General features: G+C 37.2%; 1 protein-coding gene across 3 annotated transcripts in view; it reads left to right on the top strand.

The window, feature by feature from the left end:
- Positions 1–483: 483 nt before the first annotated feature.
- Positions 484–21,016, top strand: part of GRAMD2B (GRAM domain containing 2B) — a 114,982-nt gene continuing 94,449 nt past the window's right edge. The window contains exon 1 of one of the 3 annotated variants that reach the window (XM_032265601.1): positions 484–736. In XM_032265601.1, the coding sequence (XP_032121492.1) occupies positions 612–736 (125 nt within the window). In that variant the 5' untranslated portion in view covers positions 484–611. The remainder of the gene's footprint in view (positions 737–21,016) is intronic. The other 2 variants (XM_032265361.1, XM_032265288.1) reach the window with 2 other exon arrangements.

The raw sequence follows: 21,016 nt of genomic DNA, 5'->3' as shown, positions 1-21,016 counted from the left end.
GTTTCCCTTCACTTTGTGCATATCACTTCCATAAGAACTCCAGAATGCTTCGGGTCCCAAGGGCCAGGGAATGCGGCCTTGAAACTCCTGTGCGTCCTGTAAACCATTGACTGCAACATGCACAGTGGGTTGGTTATTTCCTGTGTGGGTACAGGCATAAAGCACATCCACATTTCTCACCCTGGTGGTCAGGCTCCGGTGGTTAGAAAGAGCATCCTGCTTTTAATGTTTAGATGCTGCCAGCCTCTCCACCTCATTGCTTTGTTTTGTTTTGTTTAGGTGTTTACTTTTCCATGCTTTTCGGATTAAATTCAGATTTAGTGGTGTTCATCTGAGTGAACTCAAAGTTGAATTTCCCAAACATGTTTATTTCTTCTTTAGAGCAAATATAGGTAGGATGAAAACCACCCTGTGTCACACTGATGAGTTACTCATTAACTGACTTTAAAAAAAAAATATAGCCTCAGCTAGATTAAGAGTCATGTGAAGAAAGAGCTTCCTGCAATGCAAGGACTGTGCAAAGCTGAAACGCAGAGATTTTTGTATTATTTGGAAGACTCGGAAATGAGCTTTTAAGGTTATTCCTTGACTTGGGGATTGATAAGCGCACAATGGTGAAGAAAAGGCTGCCTTCCAGTGACACGGTGTTCCGATTTGAGGCTCCGGACAGTCCACAGAAGGCCAACGTGGAGGCCTCACGCAGCTCCACAGACAGCCCCAGCTCAGTGTTCCTCAGGTGGGTACAGCCTGGCCATCCCCGTCTGTCCCCCTGGTGACCTCAGCTACCCACCTGGTGATCCTTGGAGAGCTCCTTTCTCATTCCCAGAGGGAGGGATCCGCCATGGGAGGAGGTGTAGCCTAGGCATCCCGACCAGTGGATCTGAAGGGGGTATGTAATAAAGAATGTGATCGTCTGAGCAAATAGAACTATTACTACTATTAAGGGAAAATAATTTTTAGTGCCTTCTTTAGTACTTTCTTAATGCTGGATAACTGGCCGCTGTGCAATTCCTCAGTTCTTGGCTTACTCTCAGGTTCATAGGATGTGAAAACAAATCATTGAACCCCAAAACTACTTTGGTATCAAAATTACATGAACTATTATTAAAATAATTATTATTAAAATATTAAGATAATTGCCCTCTTTTTGCCTTTCCAATTTAAATTTAAAATAGCACCAACTGTGCTCTGGTTCAAGTATTTACTGCATAGTGATTTATAGCAGTTTCAGCCAATTCAGAACATATTCATTTTAGCTGTAAACACCAATATCCAAATCAACACATTCATATCCATATTAACACCACTCTAATAATTACTTTTTTAATGAACATTTATTTTTCAATGCTTTATTCATTTTGTCTCATTATAACCATCTAGAAAATTTTAGAATGTAGAAATTAAAAGTGGAAATTACATATTCAAAAAGTTTTTTCATCCAATTTTCATGTAAACTTTAAGGTAGCATTCATGTAAACTTCTCAGAATAACCCCCACACCCAAACTTTAATTTTTTACAGCACCATATCCAGAAATTCAAGAGTTAAACATAATCATTATTTTATTTTTTTAATTGTTTTAAATCATTTATACAATAAGTACTTTAAATTATAGCTTTTAAAAATTTAATAGAGAACAAAGAAATTCCATTGTATTTAATTGCATTCACATATCAGAATGTCAGGTTATGAAAATAAATTACTTTTAAAAAGAAGTTTTAGAAACCAAAAAAGTGAATGTGTGCAAATTGTTTCTTAATATATCTATTTTCAAGTTACTTAATTTTTCTATCTATTATTAAAATGAGTCTATCTTACTTTCATTAGTAGCTGAGCAAGGGTATAATTCTGTGACCTAATATGTAAAACTTAGGCAAACAATGACAGACAAAGAGAAAAAATAAAATGTAAAACTCACACATTATTTTTCTATTTTGCTAAGCTTCTAGTGACTCTCAAATTGCTTTGTGGAACCCATTTCTTAAGTAGACTGTCATGCAAATTCTTCTTTGGAGCTCAAGTTCTAACCAGGAAAAATTAAATTAAAATATATCAACAAACAAATGAGTATTAAATATAAAGTATAATTGAAATAAAATAAATATGACTTTCATAATTATAGACAAATAGAATAAAAGTAAAATAAAACCTGCATCAACCTAAATTCAAGCCTCTTGCAAAAAACGCCCCAGCCTATGTCACCTGCATATTTGAGTATTCAGTATCAAATTTCTATGTTAACACCTATAAGTGGTTTTTAAAAATGTGTATTGGAACCATTCTAAAAACACTTGAGGTAACTCTAAATAGTTCAGGCATTGAAGGACTTTTAGTCTAGTTGAAAGATCTATTTAATGTATTGTGTAGAAAATCATTGAAAATAATTTGTGGAAGCATTCAGGCAGACATTGGTTAAATCTTTGAGTCAAAAATAAGACCAAGTAAACACTTCCCTTTACCTTCTAAATAAATATTGAGAATCTATGTGGCTGTTTTAGTATCACATTATCCTTTCCATGAACTAGAGATAATAAAATGTACTTACAAATCAACAAGCCACTTCAAATAGGCACAGATACAATTTACACAGTGTTTTTATTCAGTCACTCAATTCAACAAAATTTATTAACTATTATATGCCAGTCTATGTAGAAGACACAGAGGTTACAATCATGAGTGAGATAGACTTAGTCCCTGCTCTCATAAAGATTATTAGTTTAATGTTGAAGACAGGCAAAAAACAATGAATGAATGTATATGTACATACATAAATACGTAATTGAAAAATTAATGTGTGTTATAGGAAACAAGTCAAAGCTGAGGCAGAGAATAAGATAGAGAAAAGTAATTTAGATGGGGTGGTAAGTAAAGGACTCTCCAAGGAAGTGGTATTTAGACTGGATTAGAACCAATCGTCATAAGACTGAGAAGAAATATGGTTGTCCTGCAGCAGGAAAGATAGGGAAGAAGTCTTGGAGGAACCTGGGGAGAGTGGCACCCATGAAATCAGAGAGATCAACAGATGATGAGGGGGGTTCGCATTCTATTCTAATTGTGACAGGAAGCCACTGAGGATTTAGAATAGGAAAGTGTCTTAATGTGACGTTCGCTTTAAAAGAGCACTTTGGCCCACTTGTGGGTTATTTCCCATTGTCTGAGCATTCAAGCAAGGCTACATCTTTCTTAGGAGAGTTAGAATTTTCCCAGCAGAATTTCCCCAGCAGCCGTCATTGCAAGGAGCAAAAGGACCTCTAGTCTCTTTTCGAAACTTCACCAGATACTTCCCCACCATATACCTATACAAAACATTCAATATTTTCTCAATACACATGCTCTATCTAGTTGCCAGGCTGTTGAACATGCTGGAAGTTCCTTTTGACAGTCTCAAAAGTTGCTAAACCCTTTCAGGATGCACCTTTGTGTATCTTGAAGTATTTGGTGAAGGTCTAGTTTCAGCTCTGGAAACTTCCCTGTGCGCTGCCCCTCCCCGTCCCTCAGAACTAGCAGCCTTTTCTTAATTGTTGGCAGGCACAAAATTCTGTATGAACCACTTATCATTATGTATTACCATCAGGATGTATTTATTACAAAGCCAATGCAGCTTAAGCTTCTACCCTCACTTACAAAACAGCTTCTACAGTCCAAAGCCCTGGTAGGGCCACTAGTAAGGTCCTCAGACAGTCCTACGTTCTTGAAAAATTTGCAGATAGTGTTTTAACTGCAATTATAATTTCCGCCTCTCTCCACTCCAATTTTCCCTCTGTCACACTTTTCCTCCACTCAGGTATGTAGCCAAAGGCATTTTTGGCATTCGGACCTAAGGGGAAGTTGTTCAGAGATACATTTAGTTTGGTATTCATAGAATCTATTTATGGGATTTGCCTTCATTTCTATGTGCACATAAGTTATCACTGGCTGTATGGTATAGGAATGGCTATACCGCCACCCACCAAGCCAATATACACTGCTCTGGGGCATGGTACAGACCCAGAGATTGGATCATGATATGAACAGGGTGCCATGCATCAGAAGTGTGTGGGTGGTGGAAAAGAGCATGAGCTTGAAATGTACAGAGCCAGAAAGTAGTTTCTGGCAAATTTTTCTAATCATCAGATATAGAAATCATCAGATGTATAAATACATAAAGTGGTAGATTCTATTTTTTTATTGCCTCGTCAAGACAGTTCTCTCCTATTAAGACTATATACTCGATAGTGCAGCTGATATAATTATACCAGCCTTATTCTTTTTCCTTTTTGATAATTGTGCATAGTAGACTTTATCAGAATTCTTGTGTTTATAAGGCACAACCCCAAAGAAATACTAAAAACAGCCACTGTATTTGTGTATGTGTCACATAGTAGATTATCATGACATTATCAAAACAGAGTTTGCATTTGAAAGAAAAAAAAATTTATTTTTTTGAGAAGGAGTCTCATTCTGTCACCCAGGCTGGAGTGCAATGGTGCAATCTCAGCTCACTGCAACCCCTACCTCCAGGGCTCAACTGATTCTCCTGCCTCAGCCTCCCAAGTAGCTGGGATTACAGGCACCCACCACCATGCCCAGCTAATTTTTGTATTTAGTAGAGATGGGGCTTCACCATGTTATCCAGGATGGTCTCAAACTCCTGACCTTAAGTGATCTGACTGCCTCAGTCTCCCAAAGTACTGGGATTAAAGGCATGAGCCACCATGCCCGGCCAGAAATCTTTAACCTATCAATAAAAAGGTAAGATTTTTTTCAAGAGAAAAAAACTAAACCACCTTCTTTTCTCTTTACTGAAAATATTATGAAGCTGTTGCCACATGAAGAGATCAATGAGTATAAGCTAAAAATTATAAGAAAATATCATAGAGCATATCAGACAGTTAATTCATAAGAGCGCCATATTACCCACTCCTGGGTAGTGGTGGGTGTGTGGGTGTGTGTTTGTGGTTTTTTGTTTTGTTTTGTTTTTGCAGCTATTGATTCTCAGCTTGGTCACTGTTGGTGTATAGCAAAGCTACTAATTTGTGTACATTAATTTTGTATCTGGAAACTTGGCTGACTTCATTGATCTGTGTTAGGAGCTTCTTGGATGAGTCTTTAGGGTTTTCTAGGTATACAATCATATCACAGGCAAAGAGTGACAGTTTGACTTCCTCTTTACCAATTTGGATGCTCTTTATTTCTTTCTATTTTCTGATTGCTCTGGCTAGGACTTTCAGTACTATGTTGAAGTGGTGAGAGTGGGCATCCTTGTCCTGTTCCAGTTCTCGGGGGAATGCTTTCAGCTTCTCCCTGTTCAGTATAATGTTGGCTGTGGGTTTGTCATAGATGGCTTTTATTACCTTAAACTATGTCCCTTGCATGCCAGTTTGGCTGAAGGTTTTAATCATAAAGGGATACTGTATTTTGTCAAATGTTTTTTCTGCATCTATTGAGATGATCATATGATTTTTGTTTTTAATTATGTTTGCGTGGTGAATCACATTTATTGACTTGTGGATGTTAAATCACCCCTGCATCGCTGGTATGAAACCCATTTGCTCGTGGTGAATTATCTTTTTGATATACTATTGGATTCAGTCAGCTAGTATTTTGTTGAGGATTTTTGCATCTATGTTCATCAGGGAAATTGGTCTGTAGTTTTCTCTTTTTGTTATGTCCTTTCCTAGTTTTGGTATTAGGGTGATATTTTTCTGTTCAACTAGTCCTTGTATCATTATATAATGTCCCTCTTTGTCTATTTTAACTGCTGTTGCTTTAAAGTTTGTTTTGTCTGATACAAAAATAGCTACTCCTGCCCACTTCCGATGTTCATTTGCACGGAATATCTTTTTCCACTCCTTTACCTTGGGTTTATGTGAGTCCTTATGTGTTAGGTGAGTCTCTTAAAGACAGCAGAGACTTGATGGGTGACATCTTTTCCATTCTGCCATTCTGTATCTTTTAACTGGAGCATTTAGGCCATTTACGTTCAACATTAGTATTGCAATGTGAGGTACTATTCTATTCATTGTGCTATTTGTTGCCTGAATACCTTGGTGTTTTTTCATTGTGTATTGTGTTATCGTTGTATAGGTCCTGTGAGATTTATGCTTTAAGGCGGTTCTATTTTGGTGTATTTTGAGGATTTGTTTCAAGATTTAGAGTTCCTTTAGCAGTTCTTGTAGTATTGGCTTGGTACTGGTAAATTCTGCATTTGTTTGTCTGAAAAAGACTTTATCTTTCCTTCATTTATGAAGCTTAATTCCACTGGGTACAAAATTCTTGGCTCATAATAATAATTGTCTTAAGGAGGCTAAAGATAAGACTCCCCTCTAGCTTTAGGGTTTATGCTGAGAAATCTGCTGTTAATCTGAAAGGTTTTCCTTTTTTGGTTACCTGATACGTTTGACTCACAGCTCTCAAGATTCTTTCCTTCATCTTGACTTTAGATAACCTGATGAATATGTGCCTAGTCAATGATCTTTTTGTAATGAATTTCCCACATGTTCTTTGAGCTTCCTGTATTTGGATGTCTAGACCTCTAGCAAGGCCAGGGAAGTTTTCCTCGGTCATTCCCTCAAATATGTTTTCCAAACTTTCAGATTTCTCTTCTGTCTCAGGAACCCAATTATTATTAGGTTTGGTTGTTTAACGTAATCCCAAACTTCTTGGAGGTATTGTTCATTTTTTAAATTCTTTGTTTTTGTTGGATTGAGTTAATTAAAAAACCTGTCTTCAAGCTCTGAAGTTCTTTCTTCTACTTGTTTGATTCTATTGTTGAGACTTTGCAGTATATTTTGTATTTCTTAAGTGTGTCCTTCATTTCCAGAAGTTGTGATTGTTTTTATTTATGCTATCTGTTTCTCTGGAGATTTTTCAGGCCATATCCTGTAACATTTTAAAAATTTCTTTAAGTTAGTATTTACCTTTCTCTGGAGGCTCCTGGATTAGCTTAATAATCGACCTTCTGAATTCTTTTTCTGGCAATTCAGAGATTTCTTCCTGATTTGAATCCATTGCTCGTGAACTAACATGAACTTTTTGGGGTGTTAAAAAAAAAATCTCATTTTGTCATATTACCAGAATTGTTTCTCTGGTCCCTTCTCATTTGGGAAAACAATGTCAGAGGGAAGATATCGGGCTCAAGGGCTGCTGTTCAGATTCTTTTGTCCCATGGGGTGATTCCTTGATGTGGTGCTCTCCTCATTCCCCTAGGGACGGGGCTCCCTGAGAGCCAAACTGCAGTGATTATTATTTCTCTTCTGGCTGTAGCCACTCAGCAGAGCTATGAGGCTCTGGGCTGATACTGAGGAGTGTCTGCAAAGTGTCCTGTGTTGTAATCCATCTTCAGGTCTCTCAGTCATGGATACCAGTACCGGCTCCAGTGGAGGTAGCAAGGTAGTGAGATAAACTCTGTGACTTACTTTTTAAATGAAGTTTTAAATTTCATGGAAATTTATATTGGATGAATTCAGCATAAAGTCCTTACTTGCATTAAAAAGTTTTTGATTTTTGAACAGATAAAAAAATCTATCAGGTTCATTTATATGCTTTCACCTCCAAAGATGTTTATTATTTATTTAGGCTTCATGTTTCACAAAAACCAATCCAGGCCAGGCGTGGTGGCTCACGCCTGTAATCCAAGCACTTTGGAGGCCAAGGCGGGCGGATCACCTGAGGTCAGGAGTTCAAGACCAGCCTGACCAACATGGTGAAACCCCGTCTAAAAAAAAACCAATCCAGGCAAATGTAATTGAATTGAAGGTTCTAGGAGTGGCCTCCTTGTGTAATTATGCAGAAGACCTAGCATGGAGCTACATGGGGCAAATTGGGAAGCCCTGCCAAGAAGCACATAAGTGATGAGTGAGTGCTTGTATATGTAGCCCAGCAGTAACAATAATCATCTCTTCTATTTGCACAGTGGAGTCTCAGCTTACTCATGGGAACTTTTTATAGGCATTACTTTATAAACCTTGCTGGCCTTTCACTGTGGTAGATGGATTACAGTTATTCTCTGCATTGCTTAGATGAAGTAGGCAGGTAACAGAAAAAAAAAAAAAGAGCTCTCTGTTGTTGCTGTATGGCAAAACTATGCCAACAAAATTAGTCCAGGTAGTAATTATACAGCCAGATACATGACCAAAATGGCATTATCCAAGGTCATAGGCTAATTTATTCAGTTGGCTTGGCTTCCAATTATTTGGGCTATTTTCAAAAATCAAACCCACTTTCAAGGGTCATTTAATTCAGTTTCTTTATCTCCCCCAGGTTGATTTTTAGAGCCCCAATGTGTACAAAGGTTTCAGAAGTAGACACAATACTGTTTGAAAGAGAAGGTTAGGGAGAACTACGTGAGATTCCCAATTCTACCCTGACTCATATTATTCTGTGGGCTTAAATGTTCTAATGCTAGTTGTGACTGTTACAGGACAATGCGGGAGATCCACAGAGAAATAGTGGTATATTTACTCATCACCTAGAGCCCCTAGAGGCTAGCAATACATTCTTTCCTCTCTAGCCCTGGCAACTAGCAGATCGAAAAAACTCTACTCAAGCAGAATCTTGAGTCTATTCTTCAATAGATCTTGGAATCTATTCTTCAAGAAGAACAGATTCTTCTTGAGTAAATGAGGCTCAGATCCTGCCTCCAGGGGCTGGAATCTCTGTTGGTGACTGACACAGATCCAGGATACTATAAAAGGCAGACAATGTACATGCACTTTGAAAATTAAATTTTGAGCCTAACTCTTCAAACTATCATTTTCCACAACACGTTTCTTACTCATCCTCATATTGCAATACTTAGATCTAGAAATAAACTGCATATTTCAAATGCTTAGTGAAACAAAATAAACTCTGCCTAATGTAAAAAACTTAACAGCTGCCAGTATGATCCCGGAGAAAAGGAGTTTCTGTTTATTCCTTCAAATAGCCCCATGAGGGCAGGGTAATATTCCATGAACAAGTATCACTTCAAGCACGTGCATATGTGGAGGGAAAAGAAAACTGGAAGCAGGAATTGCGAAGTAGAACGGGTGTCTTCAGTGATCTCACAGAGTTGTTCTTTGACCTCTTCAGGAGAATGATCTGTGACCCTGATCAGCTTCCCCAGTAATATCTGTTGTCCTTCCCTGTGCCCAAGAAGTCCACACTCCATGCACATACTCTAGTTCAGGAACTTTGCCCCTTCTTCTTGGCCTACAATACTCTGGCAGGGTAAATTCTGAACTATTCTTCCAAACTGGGCCAGGTATCGCTGCCTTTAGAAAGCCTACCCTGGCACCTATCTCCCTTTCTCTGTGCTCACATTGTGCCTTCTATTTACCTTCAGTATAGTATTCATTACACATTAAGTTATACTTGTTATATTTGTCTTTCTTCCTCACAGTGCTGCCTTTTGTTTCTAACCAATCAGTGAGCACAGTTCTTGGCACAAAGTAGACAACAATAAATGTGAGGGGGATAAGTAAATTTCAGGTTATGGATGAAGGAAGACCTCCCCTGAGTTGACAAGCAAGGCTGACCCTTGCTGGGAGTGCTACTGACTTCACCACAGGAGGGCTGGAGCTCAGCAGAACATTCAGGGCACGCAAGTCACTAATTCGCTCAATGTAGGAACAGCTAGCGGCAAATCAAATGATACCACAGACCTTCTGATTCATAGTCCAGAACTTTTCCACTACTCCACAGAGATTTATTAATAGACCTCAATTGAGATTTGACTCTCAGCAATCCCAAATACTTTATCCTTGCAACTGGGAAAAGAGAGGGGAAAATTACACAACAAAAAAGGATACCATAAGCAATATAGGCTGAAATTTTTACCTCCACAAATGTAAATGTAAATTAATCTTAGCTTAATTTCATGTTGAAGTCATTTAAGTTTAAAAATTAATTACTGTAAAGTTAAGTTACATATGAAAGAGACAAGCCTTTACTTAAAGAAAACATCCATTTTTAATTTAATAGTCCTTTACTCATGCCACACACTTTCACATCTTCATGCCTCTGCTCTTATTTTCTCTGTGCCAGAAATAACATTTTCCTCAAATGATACATAGTCAAAAAATATTTATCGTGTAATAAGGCACTAGAGATCCATTGGTGAATAAAATCGGTGTGGTGGGTTCTTACGTTGCTTGTAGTCAGAGGAAGACAGGCATTAAAGAGTATTCAGCGTGTCTTGTATACTGGGAGGACAGAGTAGAAGGCAGAGGGAGCAATGGAGGGGCAACCAGTCCATGAAGTCATAACCCAGTCCGTGAAGTTATAAAGCAGCAGTCCCTGAGGAGGTGAAACGGAAGATGAGATGAAACAGAAGATGAGACTGGAAGAGAGGAAGAGGGAGAGGTAGAATCCCATGTTGAGGAAATAGCATTTGCTATTCTCTGTGGAAGAGAAAACACATTTCAAGTTGCTAAAAAAAAACAACTCTGGGTCTCTGGAGCAGAGAGAGGGAGAGAGAGGGTTGGAGGAAACAAGGTAAAGCCCAGACACACTTTCTTCAAAAAGTAAACATGAAACTCCAAAGCTTACTTATCCCAAATTATAAACAAAATAAAGCTCTCCAGGATTAATATCATCCTACTTGTTTTCCTTTCAGGGACTGTATTCAGTTGACGTAGATGCTGAGTTAGTAATGATGCTTGAAATATGTCATCTTTTGGGGGAAAAAAAAAAAAAGTTTGAGAATACCAAGAAGGGCGATCACGGATGACCGTCCTGGATGCTGGCCACCACAAAAACTCTGAATATTTCTCATCTGAGAGGCAGTATTTGGTGAAAGCGTATTAGCCTTAGCGTTACTTGAATCTGTATTTGAATCACAACTCTGCCACTTACTGTGCCACCTTAGCCCCATGAACTAATCTTCCTAAATTCCAGTTTTCTCATTTGTCAGATGGGGCTAATAGCATCTAGTTTGTTGGACTATACTGAGGATTAGGTATGGATAATTATGGTGACGGGCAAGTTGGAGGCACTGAAGAATTTTTATCATTATAGCTACAATATAGGTGAGTTGTGACTACAGAAACACAGCTGCAAGTTATCCACACAACCCTATGTCAAATTTTAAGTTTTGTTTTTCCTATTTGATTTATTATCACCATACTTTCTTTTATAACCTAGTGAGAGCCAAACAAACAGGGAGGAAAAGCAACATGAAGCTTTAAAAAAGCATTTACTTTTATGTATTTGAATACAAGTAAAAGCCGTAAGAACTTTAAGAGCCAAACCTGAAAAATCAAACAACTGTCAAGCTGTTTCAGTCTCCCATATGACTGAAGTTCATATTTTGTTGACCTTAAGTAAACATGAAAATAAATAATAATGAAGAAAATAGGAAGGGAAAGAAAAACCACAAATACTGAGCTATGTGGGTTTCTCAAAATTTTAACTCTTCTGAAAAAAAAAATGGATTATCTCTTTTTTAAAAAAACTACAAGTTCTGTCTCAGGTCAAAATAAAACTTTTTTTCCAACATTGCTACTGGTTTACCAGGCTAAACAAATGTTTTGTACTCGGGAATTTGAGAACTATGCTTTGGCTTGGTTTTTTGGTTTTTTGTTTGTTTTTGTTTTGAGACAGAATCTCCCTCTGTCATCAGGCACCAGGCTGGAGTGCAGTGGCGCGATCTCAGCTCACTGCAACTTCTGCCTCCCAGATTCAAGCAATTCTCCTGCCTCAGCCTCCCGAGTAGCTGGGACCACAGGCATGCACCACCACGCCCAGCTAATATTTGTATTTTTAGTAGAAACGGGGTTTCACCATGTTGGCCAAGATGGTCTCGATTTCCTGACCTCGTGATCCACCCGCCTCGGCCTCCCAAAGTGCTGGCATTACAGGCGTGAGCCATGGCTCCCAGCCTTGGCTTGGTTTTAAATGTCTCTGGGGTTAATTTCTTTCCTGGAAATATAAGATTAAAGACACTAAGAGAAGAGAGCACTCCATCTGTATACTCAAAATATTATTTCTCTCTTATTGCTGCTAAAACAAGAAAATATATATATTTATTTATAATTTTATATATATGTGTACATAATTTCTCCAAATTCATATGCTGAGGGTATGAGAAGAAAGGGTCCACACCTGGCCCTGGCAGGCTTCTATTTCCTGCAGCAAATCACTAAGTCTCTCTTTCCTCACCTCACAAATGGAGAGCAAATTGTAAACAGAATTTTGCCACACAATGAAGAAACAGAAAAAAGAGAGAAAAAAATCAACTGGGATTATATATATACATAAATTTATAGGCTCCTTCTGGGGAAAAAAATGAAGAATTGTCTTCAGGTACTATGTCATTCTTTTGATATGTTTTTTAAAATTAGATAGTTACTATCAGAAGTAGTACATTTACCATGAAACTAATGGAGCTGAAACTTCAGTTTGTCACTTGAATGAACTTCTAATTCAATATTCACTGTTTGCACCTGATTTTGTGTCTTTTTTATTTAAAAAAAAAAAAACAAAAAACAAAAAAAAAAACCCTGATACTATATCAGCTTTAGGCCCTGCAAAACTGAATCCCAGTTGCTCCTGTTAATTTGAAGATGCAATTTTCAGGCCAGGAGCAGTGGCTCATGCCTATAATCTCAGCATTTTAGGAGGCCAAGGTAGGTGAATCACTTGAGCCCAGGAGTTCAAGACCAGCCTGACCAACATGGCGAAACCCCAGTGCTACAAAAAACACAAAAATTAGTCAGGTGCGGTAGCTGGTGCCTGTGGTCCCAGCTGCTTAGGCAGTTGAGGCAGGAATATCTCTTGAGCCCAGAAGATCGAGGCTGCAGTGAGCTATATTCATGCCATTGCACTCCAGCCTGGGTGAGCAAGTAAGATCTTGTCTCAAAAATAAATAAACTAGTTAATTAATTAAAGATGCTATTTTCAACAAGACAAGCTTTCTAAATATTATAATGAAGATTTTATACCAGTAAGTGAGATATTATTTACTAACATGTAGTTTAACAAACCAATACAAGAAGCTATCATTACTCTATGAAAGGTTTATTCCATTTTGGAATCAATCATTTTGGAGTGATTCCTGGAAAATATGAAAAGGAAATCTATTCCCTACACAGACATAATTATTTGGGAATACTCATCTTAACATAACATAAGATGATCACATTATGTAAGCCATGTAATTCAGCACACTAGATTATACAACGTATTTGTAACGTAGAATTTTATTTTAGAGTAAGTTATGGATAAATGTAGTATCTTTATTTTCCTTCTTAAGAGAGAAAAAAAAAACTATTGAATCTTTTATTTAGCTACATTATGATATCGCACATTTCAGGGGGTTTTGAAGTACTAAAGCATGCAAAAATCCAAAAGTTACTCTACAGGATGGAGTGGGAGTAAGAATTGAAAAATTATCCATTAGGTACAATATTTAGTATTAGGATGATGGGCACACCAGAAGCCCAGACACCCCCACTAGGTAACATATCCATGTAAGAAACCTGACTGGTACCTCCTAAATTGATAAAAATTTAAAAATACAAAAAAAAAAAAAAAAAAAAAAAGTTACTTTACCAACAATTATTCTTATTTGCATGGAGAAGTGGAGTAGGATAGTAATTAAGAGCCCCAACTTCTTAGCCAGACCAGACTGCCTGCATTCTAATGTGGTCTACATTCCTTAGCATGTTGCACTTTAGTAGGGGTGAAATGTTACCCCTCACAGGGTTATTGCAAGGATTAAATTAATCACCTCATCTGTGAAGTGCTTAGAAATCTACCTAGCATATACAAGCACTATATAAGTGTTACCTGAAATACCTTTGGCTGGTTTCTAACTTGGGCTGGCATCTCACATATTGCTTTATTAACCTGGGTAATGATTTAGATCTTCTGTCCCACTGTCATTCTTCCATAAGCAAGGACATTTTGCTTCTAGATCACCTTCTAAATTGCCACATTTTTACTGGAAGAAATTATATTACTCATCCTTGTATTCTAAGGTATTGTTTTTATAGTCTTCTCTTCTAAGTAAGAGTCCCTAAATTTTTTTAAATTGCAAATTAATGTAGGAATAGCTAAAATAGAAAATTATGTGCTTAAAATAAATGTTTCACAGCATAAGATTATTATGTGTTTTTCAAAAGATGTTTTAATATTTGTTAAATTGTGCCAGGCTCAGTGGCTCACACCTGTAATCCCAGCACTTTGGGAGGCCAAGGCAGGTAGATCACCTGAGGTTAGGAGTTCAAGACCAGCCTGGCCAATGTAGCGAAACACTGTTTCTACTAAAAATACAAAAGTTGGCTGGACATTGTGGTGCATGCCCGTAGTCCCAGCTACTCGGGAAGCTGAGGCAAGAAAATTGCTTAAACCCTACAGGAGGAGGTTGCAGTGAGATGAGATTGTGCCATTGCACTCCAGCCTGGGCAACAGAGTAAGACTCTGTCTCACACACACACACACACACACACACACACAATTGTTAAATTATCCACAGTGGAAAATATAGCTATGCTAATTGCTAACCAAGGGTTTTACTTTTGATGATGAATAAAGTAATAAAATTCTAAGTTGAGTTGTTTAAATAAAAATTACTGAAGAGGTCTGTAGTACACATAAATAGTCCTTTCTGTACTGGAAGGTGCCTCCTCATTTATTAGCCTACATGCCACACAGGAATAAGCTGAACTGAGATGACTTGACTTTGAACTTTCACTGATATCTAGGTTTATAATAATAAAACAGAATGTGTTTATTGTGACCCTAACCTGCTTCTGCACCCATGAACGCCAAATGATTGAGGCATGTATATGAAAGTTCTGAGGTCATGCTATAAAGCATGGTAAATATTTAACTAAATAGCCAGCCACCTTTCCTAAGGTCTTACATCCAGCTGACAGGAGAGAAGTTTTGTTTCTCACTTTTTTCATAGTTATATAAATGGCCATTAATTAATAACTAAAACAGATTTATGAGAAAAAAACAAACAACCCCATCAAAAAGTGGGCGGAAAACATGAACAGACACTTTTCAAAAGAAGATATTTATGTGGCCAACAAACATATGAAAAAATGCCCATCTTTACTGGCCATTAGAGAAATGCAAATCAAAGCTGCATTGAGATACCATCTCACGCCAGTTAAAATGGTGATCATTAAAAAATCTGGAGACAACAGATGCTGGAGAGGAAGTGGAGAAATAGGAATGCTTTTTCACTGTTGGTGAGAGTGTAAATTAGTTCAACTGCTATGGAAGACAGTGTGGTGATTCCTCAAGGACCTAGAAATAGAAATACCATTTGACTCAGCAACCCTATTACTGGGTATATACCCAAAGGATTATAAAAACATATGCCCACATATGTTCATTGTGGCACTGCTTACAATAGCAAAGACTTGGAACCAACCCAAATGCCCATCAATGATAGGCTGGATAAAGAAAATGTGGCATATATACACCATGGAATACTATGCAGCCATAAAAAATGATGAGTTCATGTCCTTTGCACAGACATGGATAAATCTGGAAACCATCATTCTCAGCAAACTGACACAGAACAGAAAACCAAACACCACATGTTCTCACTCATAAGTGTGTGTTGAACAATGAGGACACATGGACATAGGGTGAGGAACATCACACACTGGGGTCTATTGGGGGTTGGGGGTCTAGGGGAGGGATAATGGGGTGGGGAGACAGGGGATGGATAACATTAGGAGAAATACCTAATGTAGGTGATGGGGGGCGGGGGTGGATGGAGGCAGCAAACCACCATGGCATGTGTGTAACTATGTAACAATCCTTCAAGATCAGCACATGTACCCCAGAACTTAAAGTACAATTTTTTAAAAAGAAAAGAAAAGAAAAAGAAAGTTCAAGGTTATCTTTCTTCCAAGAACAACAAACTTCTGTTTCATAGGAATTATTTAACTTCTGAGCAGTTTGTTACAAAATTCATAATTACCAGACAGGACTCAAAGTTCATGCAAGAAAATAGTTTAAGGACTGAGTGGCTACTTGGAATTTCTTAGACAATCTACCTGCACTACCTTTTTCGTTTTTTCTCCCCTTCCTCTGTTTCCCTTTTCTGCTTTCACCCTCTTCCTTTTCCCCTTTTCCATCACAACCATCTCCCCAGTTATAAACTAACTGTAATTTCAAAACATTTGAATCACTGTAAAAAATGTTTTCTTTTACAATTTTACTTCACAGGGTTTCCAAGTGTAAAATATTATCTCACTAATAGATGAAATCTCATAAAAATTTTTACCTGTTTGCATATACGTGCACCTGCATCTTCCAAATTAATAGCTTGTTTTTAAAATTATCTTCAGAAAATATCATTCATGAAAATAAATAAATTTTTTCTGCCAAATTGCAACTTCAGCCCTTTGAAAAAATATATAGTAAAATTTTATTTGGCAGCATCATTGAAATATTACTTTTCAAAATCCTCAAAGTTCCACCTTACCTATTACACATGGGGAAACCCAACTTCCCCAGAACCAGGCTTGGTGGTTAATCATCTTGAATCTCATCTTGGAAGCAAGACACAGCATATGGAAACATTTGTAGACTGTATCAGCCTCCAAGATAATAATTATCTCCCACTTCAATTGCCTGCCATTGAGGCAGGGTCTTGTTAAGAATAAAATGGTTTTCCCTAAAGCGCTAGAAAAATGATGTTTCCTCAAAAAAAAAGAAAAAGTTAATTTGATGATAGCAAAGAGCATGAACAGACTCTAGAAAGCCTAAAATCATAATTCTAGGCAGGCCAGGACTTCCCTGAACCATCCTGAGTATCATATCAAGAGGGCAATCTGGTATGTGTTCAGAAGGGAACATCTGAGAGTATTACAAGACACTCATGTCAGTTGATTAAAAAAACTAGGGATGTTAGTCTGCAGAGGCAAATATCAGAGGTCAGGTGGAGAAAGTAGGGCATGAGGATCAGTTCAGGTATTTAAAGGTTTGTTATGTGGTAGAGCAAGTCTGCATGGCCTGACGAGCTAAAACTGGAACAAACAAATGGGAAGAGATGACAGTCCAATCATTATAAAAAAGAACTCTGAGCAACCAGAAATGCCCACCGAGGGCCTGGCTGCTTTGAGCCATAATGAGCTGTCTGTAGCTTGAAGTGTTAAAGTCTTTGATTGATTCATTCAATCGTCTGCATTTCATCCCATTTTTACCCAGGAGGCTGGACATTGGCTATACACATGTGAGTGAAATAGTCATGGTTCCTGTTCTCATCTAACTTAGATTCTGAGAGTGTGATTTCATATGTTTAGAGGAAATTTAAATATACATACAGATAGGACTTGTGAAATGTTTTGTAATCCCAAGAATCTGTAAAACTATGAAATAAAAGCCATGGGTTTTTCTACATTTAGAGTACCACAAGTATGTTTTTTTTTGCTTTCCAAGAGTGAGGCAGCCAAACTAATAATGCTTAGCTATGAAACACCCTAAGGCTAGCTCAGAGAATATTTAGGATATTATTGAAATTCAGGCATTAAAGTTATAGCTGTGGGTCTCCAAAGTATATTAACGAAAAAGACTCAAAACCATTTTCTTAAAGTGAGCCAGTTATTACCAGCCTTTTGGGTTTGGCCGCAGTTCTTGTAACTTAGAGTTACACATGTTTTTTGATTAGAAGTTACTTTTCCTTCAGAAAAATAGAACAATGTTTCATAATTAGGAAATAAATATCTGACTGGTTAAAAACATACTAAAAGGGATTTTTAAAATATAGTTAACATTTAGTCACAGAATTAAATTATCTAATACACAAAACTGCTTAAGTACAATTTATTCTTGCCTGTTAGTTATAATCAGTGAAGCTCATTTTTAATCATCTCTTAATCAGCATATTTCAAGATACGATCACTTTAATTTAATCCGAATTAAACAACTATGGTCTGAGGCTGAACTCCTGGACTGGTTTGGAATTATGGCCTCTTGTGGATGAAAGTCCTCATAGTTTGCCTGATCTGACACAAGGCTGGGGAGAGAAGCAATGGGGAAATTCCAGAGGTGAGTCTCACTGAACCACCCAGCATGGCTCCAGGCAACAGAGAATTCACAAACATGTCTTCATGGGAAATTAACTTGCATTCGCAAACACCCATTTTATTTTCTTTATGCTTTTTAAAATTGCTGAGACTAATCAAAAAAATTCTATTAGTAAACTAAGTATTATGAGGTATAGTTGACAATTTAAATTGTATATACATATGTAAGGTGTACAATGTGATGTTTTGACATACATATATATTGTGAAATGATTATCACAATTGAGCTAACATATCCATCACCTCACATAGTTACCTTTGATTTGTGTGTGTCATAAGAACACTTATATCCACTGTTAGCAAATTTGAAATACACAATACACCAACAGTGTACAAGGATTCCCTTTTCTCCACATCCTCACCAAGACTTATATTTTGTCATTTTTATAAAAGCCATCCTAATAGGTGTTAGGTAATACCTCATTATGGTTTTATTTGCATTTCCTTGATGATTAATGATGTTGGGCAAATTTACTTTCTTGTTTTTAATTTAACTTTTATTTTAAGTTCAGTGATACATGTGCAGGCTTGTTATACAGGTAAACTTATGTCATAGGGATTTGTTATACGGATTATTTTGTCACCCAGGTATTAAGCCTAGTACTAATTAGTTATTTTTCCTGATCCTCTCCCTCCTCCCACCTTCCACTCACCAATAAGCCCTAATGTGTGTTGTTCCCCTCTGTGTCCATGTGTTCTTATTATTTAGTTCCCAATCATAAGTGAGAACATGCAGTATTTGGTTTTCTGTTCCTGCTTTAGTTTGCTAAGGATAATGGCTCCCAGCTCCAACCATGTCCCTGCAAAGAAAATGATCTCATTCTTTTTTATTGTTGCATAGTATTCCATGGAGTATGTTTACCATTTTTCTTTATCCAGTCTATCATTGATGGGCATTTATGTTGATTCCATGTATTTGCTATTGTGAATAGTGCTGAAATGAAGAAATGTGTCCATGTATTTTTGTAATAGAATAATTTGTATTCCCTTGGATATATACCCAGTAATGGGATTGCTGGGTCAAATGGTATTTCTGTCTCTGAGGGATTACCACACTGCCTTCCACAATGGTCAAACTAATTTACACTGCCACCAACAGTGTATAAGCATTCCTTTTTCTCTGCAACCTCACCAGCATCTATTATTTTTTGACTTTTTATTATAGCCATTCTTACTGGCATGAGATGGTATCTCATTGTGGTTCTGATTTGCATTTCTCTAATTATCAGTGATGTTGACGTTTTCTTCACATGATTCTTGGCCGAATCTATGTCTTCTTTTGCAAAGTGTCAGTTCATGTCCTTTGCCTACTTTTCAATGAGGTTGTTTGCTTGCTTCTTGTAAATTTAAGTTCTTTACAGATACTGGATATTAGACCTTTGTCAGATGCATAGTTTGAAAAAATTTTCTCCCATTCTGTAGGTTGTCTGTTTATTCTGTTGACAGTTTCTTAAAGGGAAAGCTTTCAGTTTTTCCCCATTGGTTATGATGTTAGCTATGCAAGTTTCATATTGACTTTAAATTAATTAACTCCATTCCTTCATTCATTCATTCATTCATTTTTGAGACAGAGTCTGGCTCTGTCATCCAGGCAGAAATGCAGTGGTGTGATCTTGGCTCACTGCAACCTTCACCTCTCAGGCTCAAGCCATGCTCCCATCTCTGCCTCTTGGGTAGTGAGGACTATATGCATGCACCACCATGCCTGGCTAACTTTTCTATTTTTTGTAGAAATGGAGTTTTTCCACATTGCCCAGGCTGGTCTTCAACTCCTGAGCACAAGCAATCCACTTGCCTAAGCATCCCAAAGTGCTGGGATTATAGGTGTGAGCCACCACACCTGATATTGACCTTTATTTTCTTAAGTTCCATCTCCACGTATTTTGTTTACAGTTTTAATCATGAAAGGGTGTTAAAATGTATCAAATGCTTTTTCTATGCATATTGAGATGATCATGTGATTTTCTTCTTTCATTTTGTTAATGTGTTGTATCACATTTGTTGATTTGCATATGTTGAACTATCCTTGCATCCCAGGGATAAATCCCACTTAATCATTATATATGATCCTTTTAATATACTATAAAATTTGGTTTGCCAGTATTTTGTTGAAGATTTTTTTATCTGTGTTCATCAGGAATATTGACCTGTAGGATTATTTTCATATAGTGTCATTGTCTGGATTTGGTATCAAGATGATGATGGCCTCATAGAAAAAATTTGGAAGTATTCTCTTTTCTATTTTTTTTTTTTTTTTGGAAGAATTTAAAATTGACTGCTGTTAACTCTTCTTTGAATGTTAAATAGAATTACCTGTGAGGTCACTGGTCCTCAAATTTTTATTGTTGTTGTTGTGAGAATATTATTATTTCTTCCCCTTCTTCTCCTTCTCCTTCTCCTTCTTCTTTTTGAAATGGGGTCTTGCACTGTCAGCCAGGATGGAGTTCAGTGGTGTGACCACAGCTCACTGCAGCTTCAACCTGCCAGGCTCAAGTGATCCTTTTACCTCAGCCTTCCAAGTATCAGGGACCACAGGAATGCATCACCATGCCCAAGTAACATTTTTTGTTATTGTAGAGACGGGTCTCACTATGTTACCCAGGCTGGTCCTGAACTCCTGAGCTCAAGCAATCCTCCCATCTCAGTGGAAGATTTCTTAATACTGATTCAATCTCCTTATTTGCTAGTGGTCTGCTCAGGTTCTCTGTATCTTCGTGATTCAGTTTTGGTAGATTGTATGTTTCTAGGAATTTCTTCTAATTTACCCAATTTTTTTTTGGCATATAATTGTTCAGAATAATCTTTTATGATCCTTCTTATTTCTTAGGCATTTGTTGTAATGTCTTCTCTCCCAGAATTGATTTTAGTTATTTGAGTCTTCTGTCTTTTCTTCTTGGTTACTCTAAGTGTTAATTTTGTTTAACTTTTTAAAAAACTAACTCTTAGTTTCATTGAGTTTTTTATTATTTTTATTCTCTATTTGATTTATGTATACTCTACTCT

Source organism: Sapajus apella, unplaced genomic scaffold (genome assembly GCF_009761245.1).
Source record: "Sapajus apella isolate SASKATOON/1434 unplaced genomic scaffold, GSC_monkey_1.0 scaffold1, whole genome shotgun sequence".
In the NCBI taxonomy this organism is placed as follows: Eukaryota; Metazoa; Chordata; class Mammalia; order Primates; family Cebidae; genus Sapajus; species Sapajus apella.
This window is presented reverse-complemented; position numbering and strand designations above follow the sequence as displayed.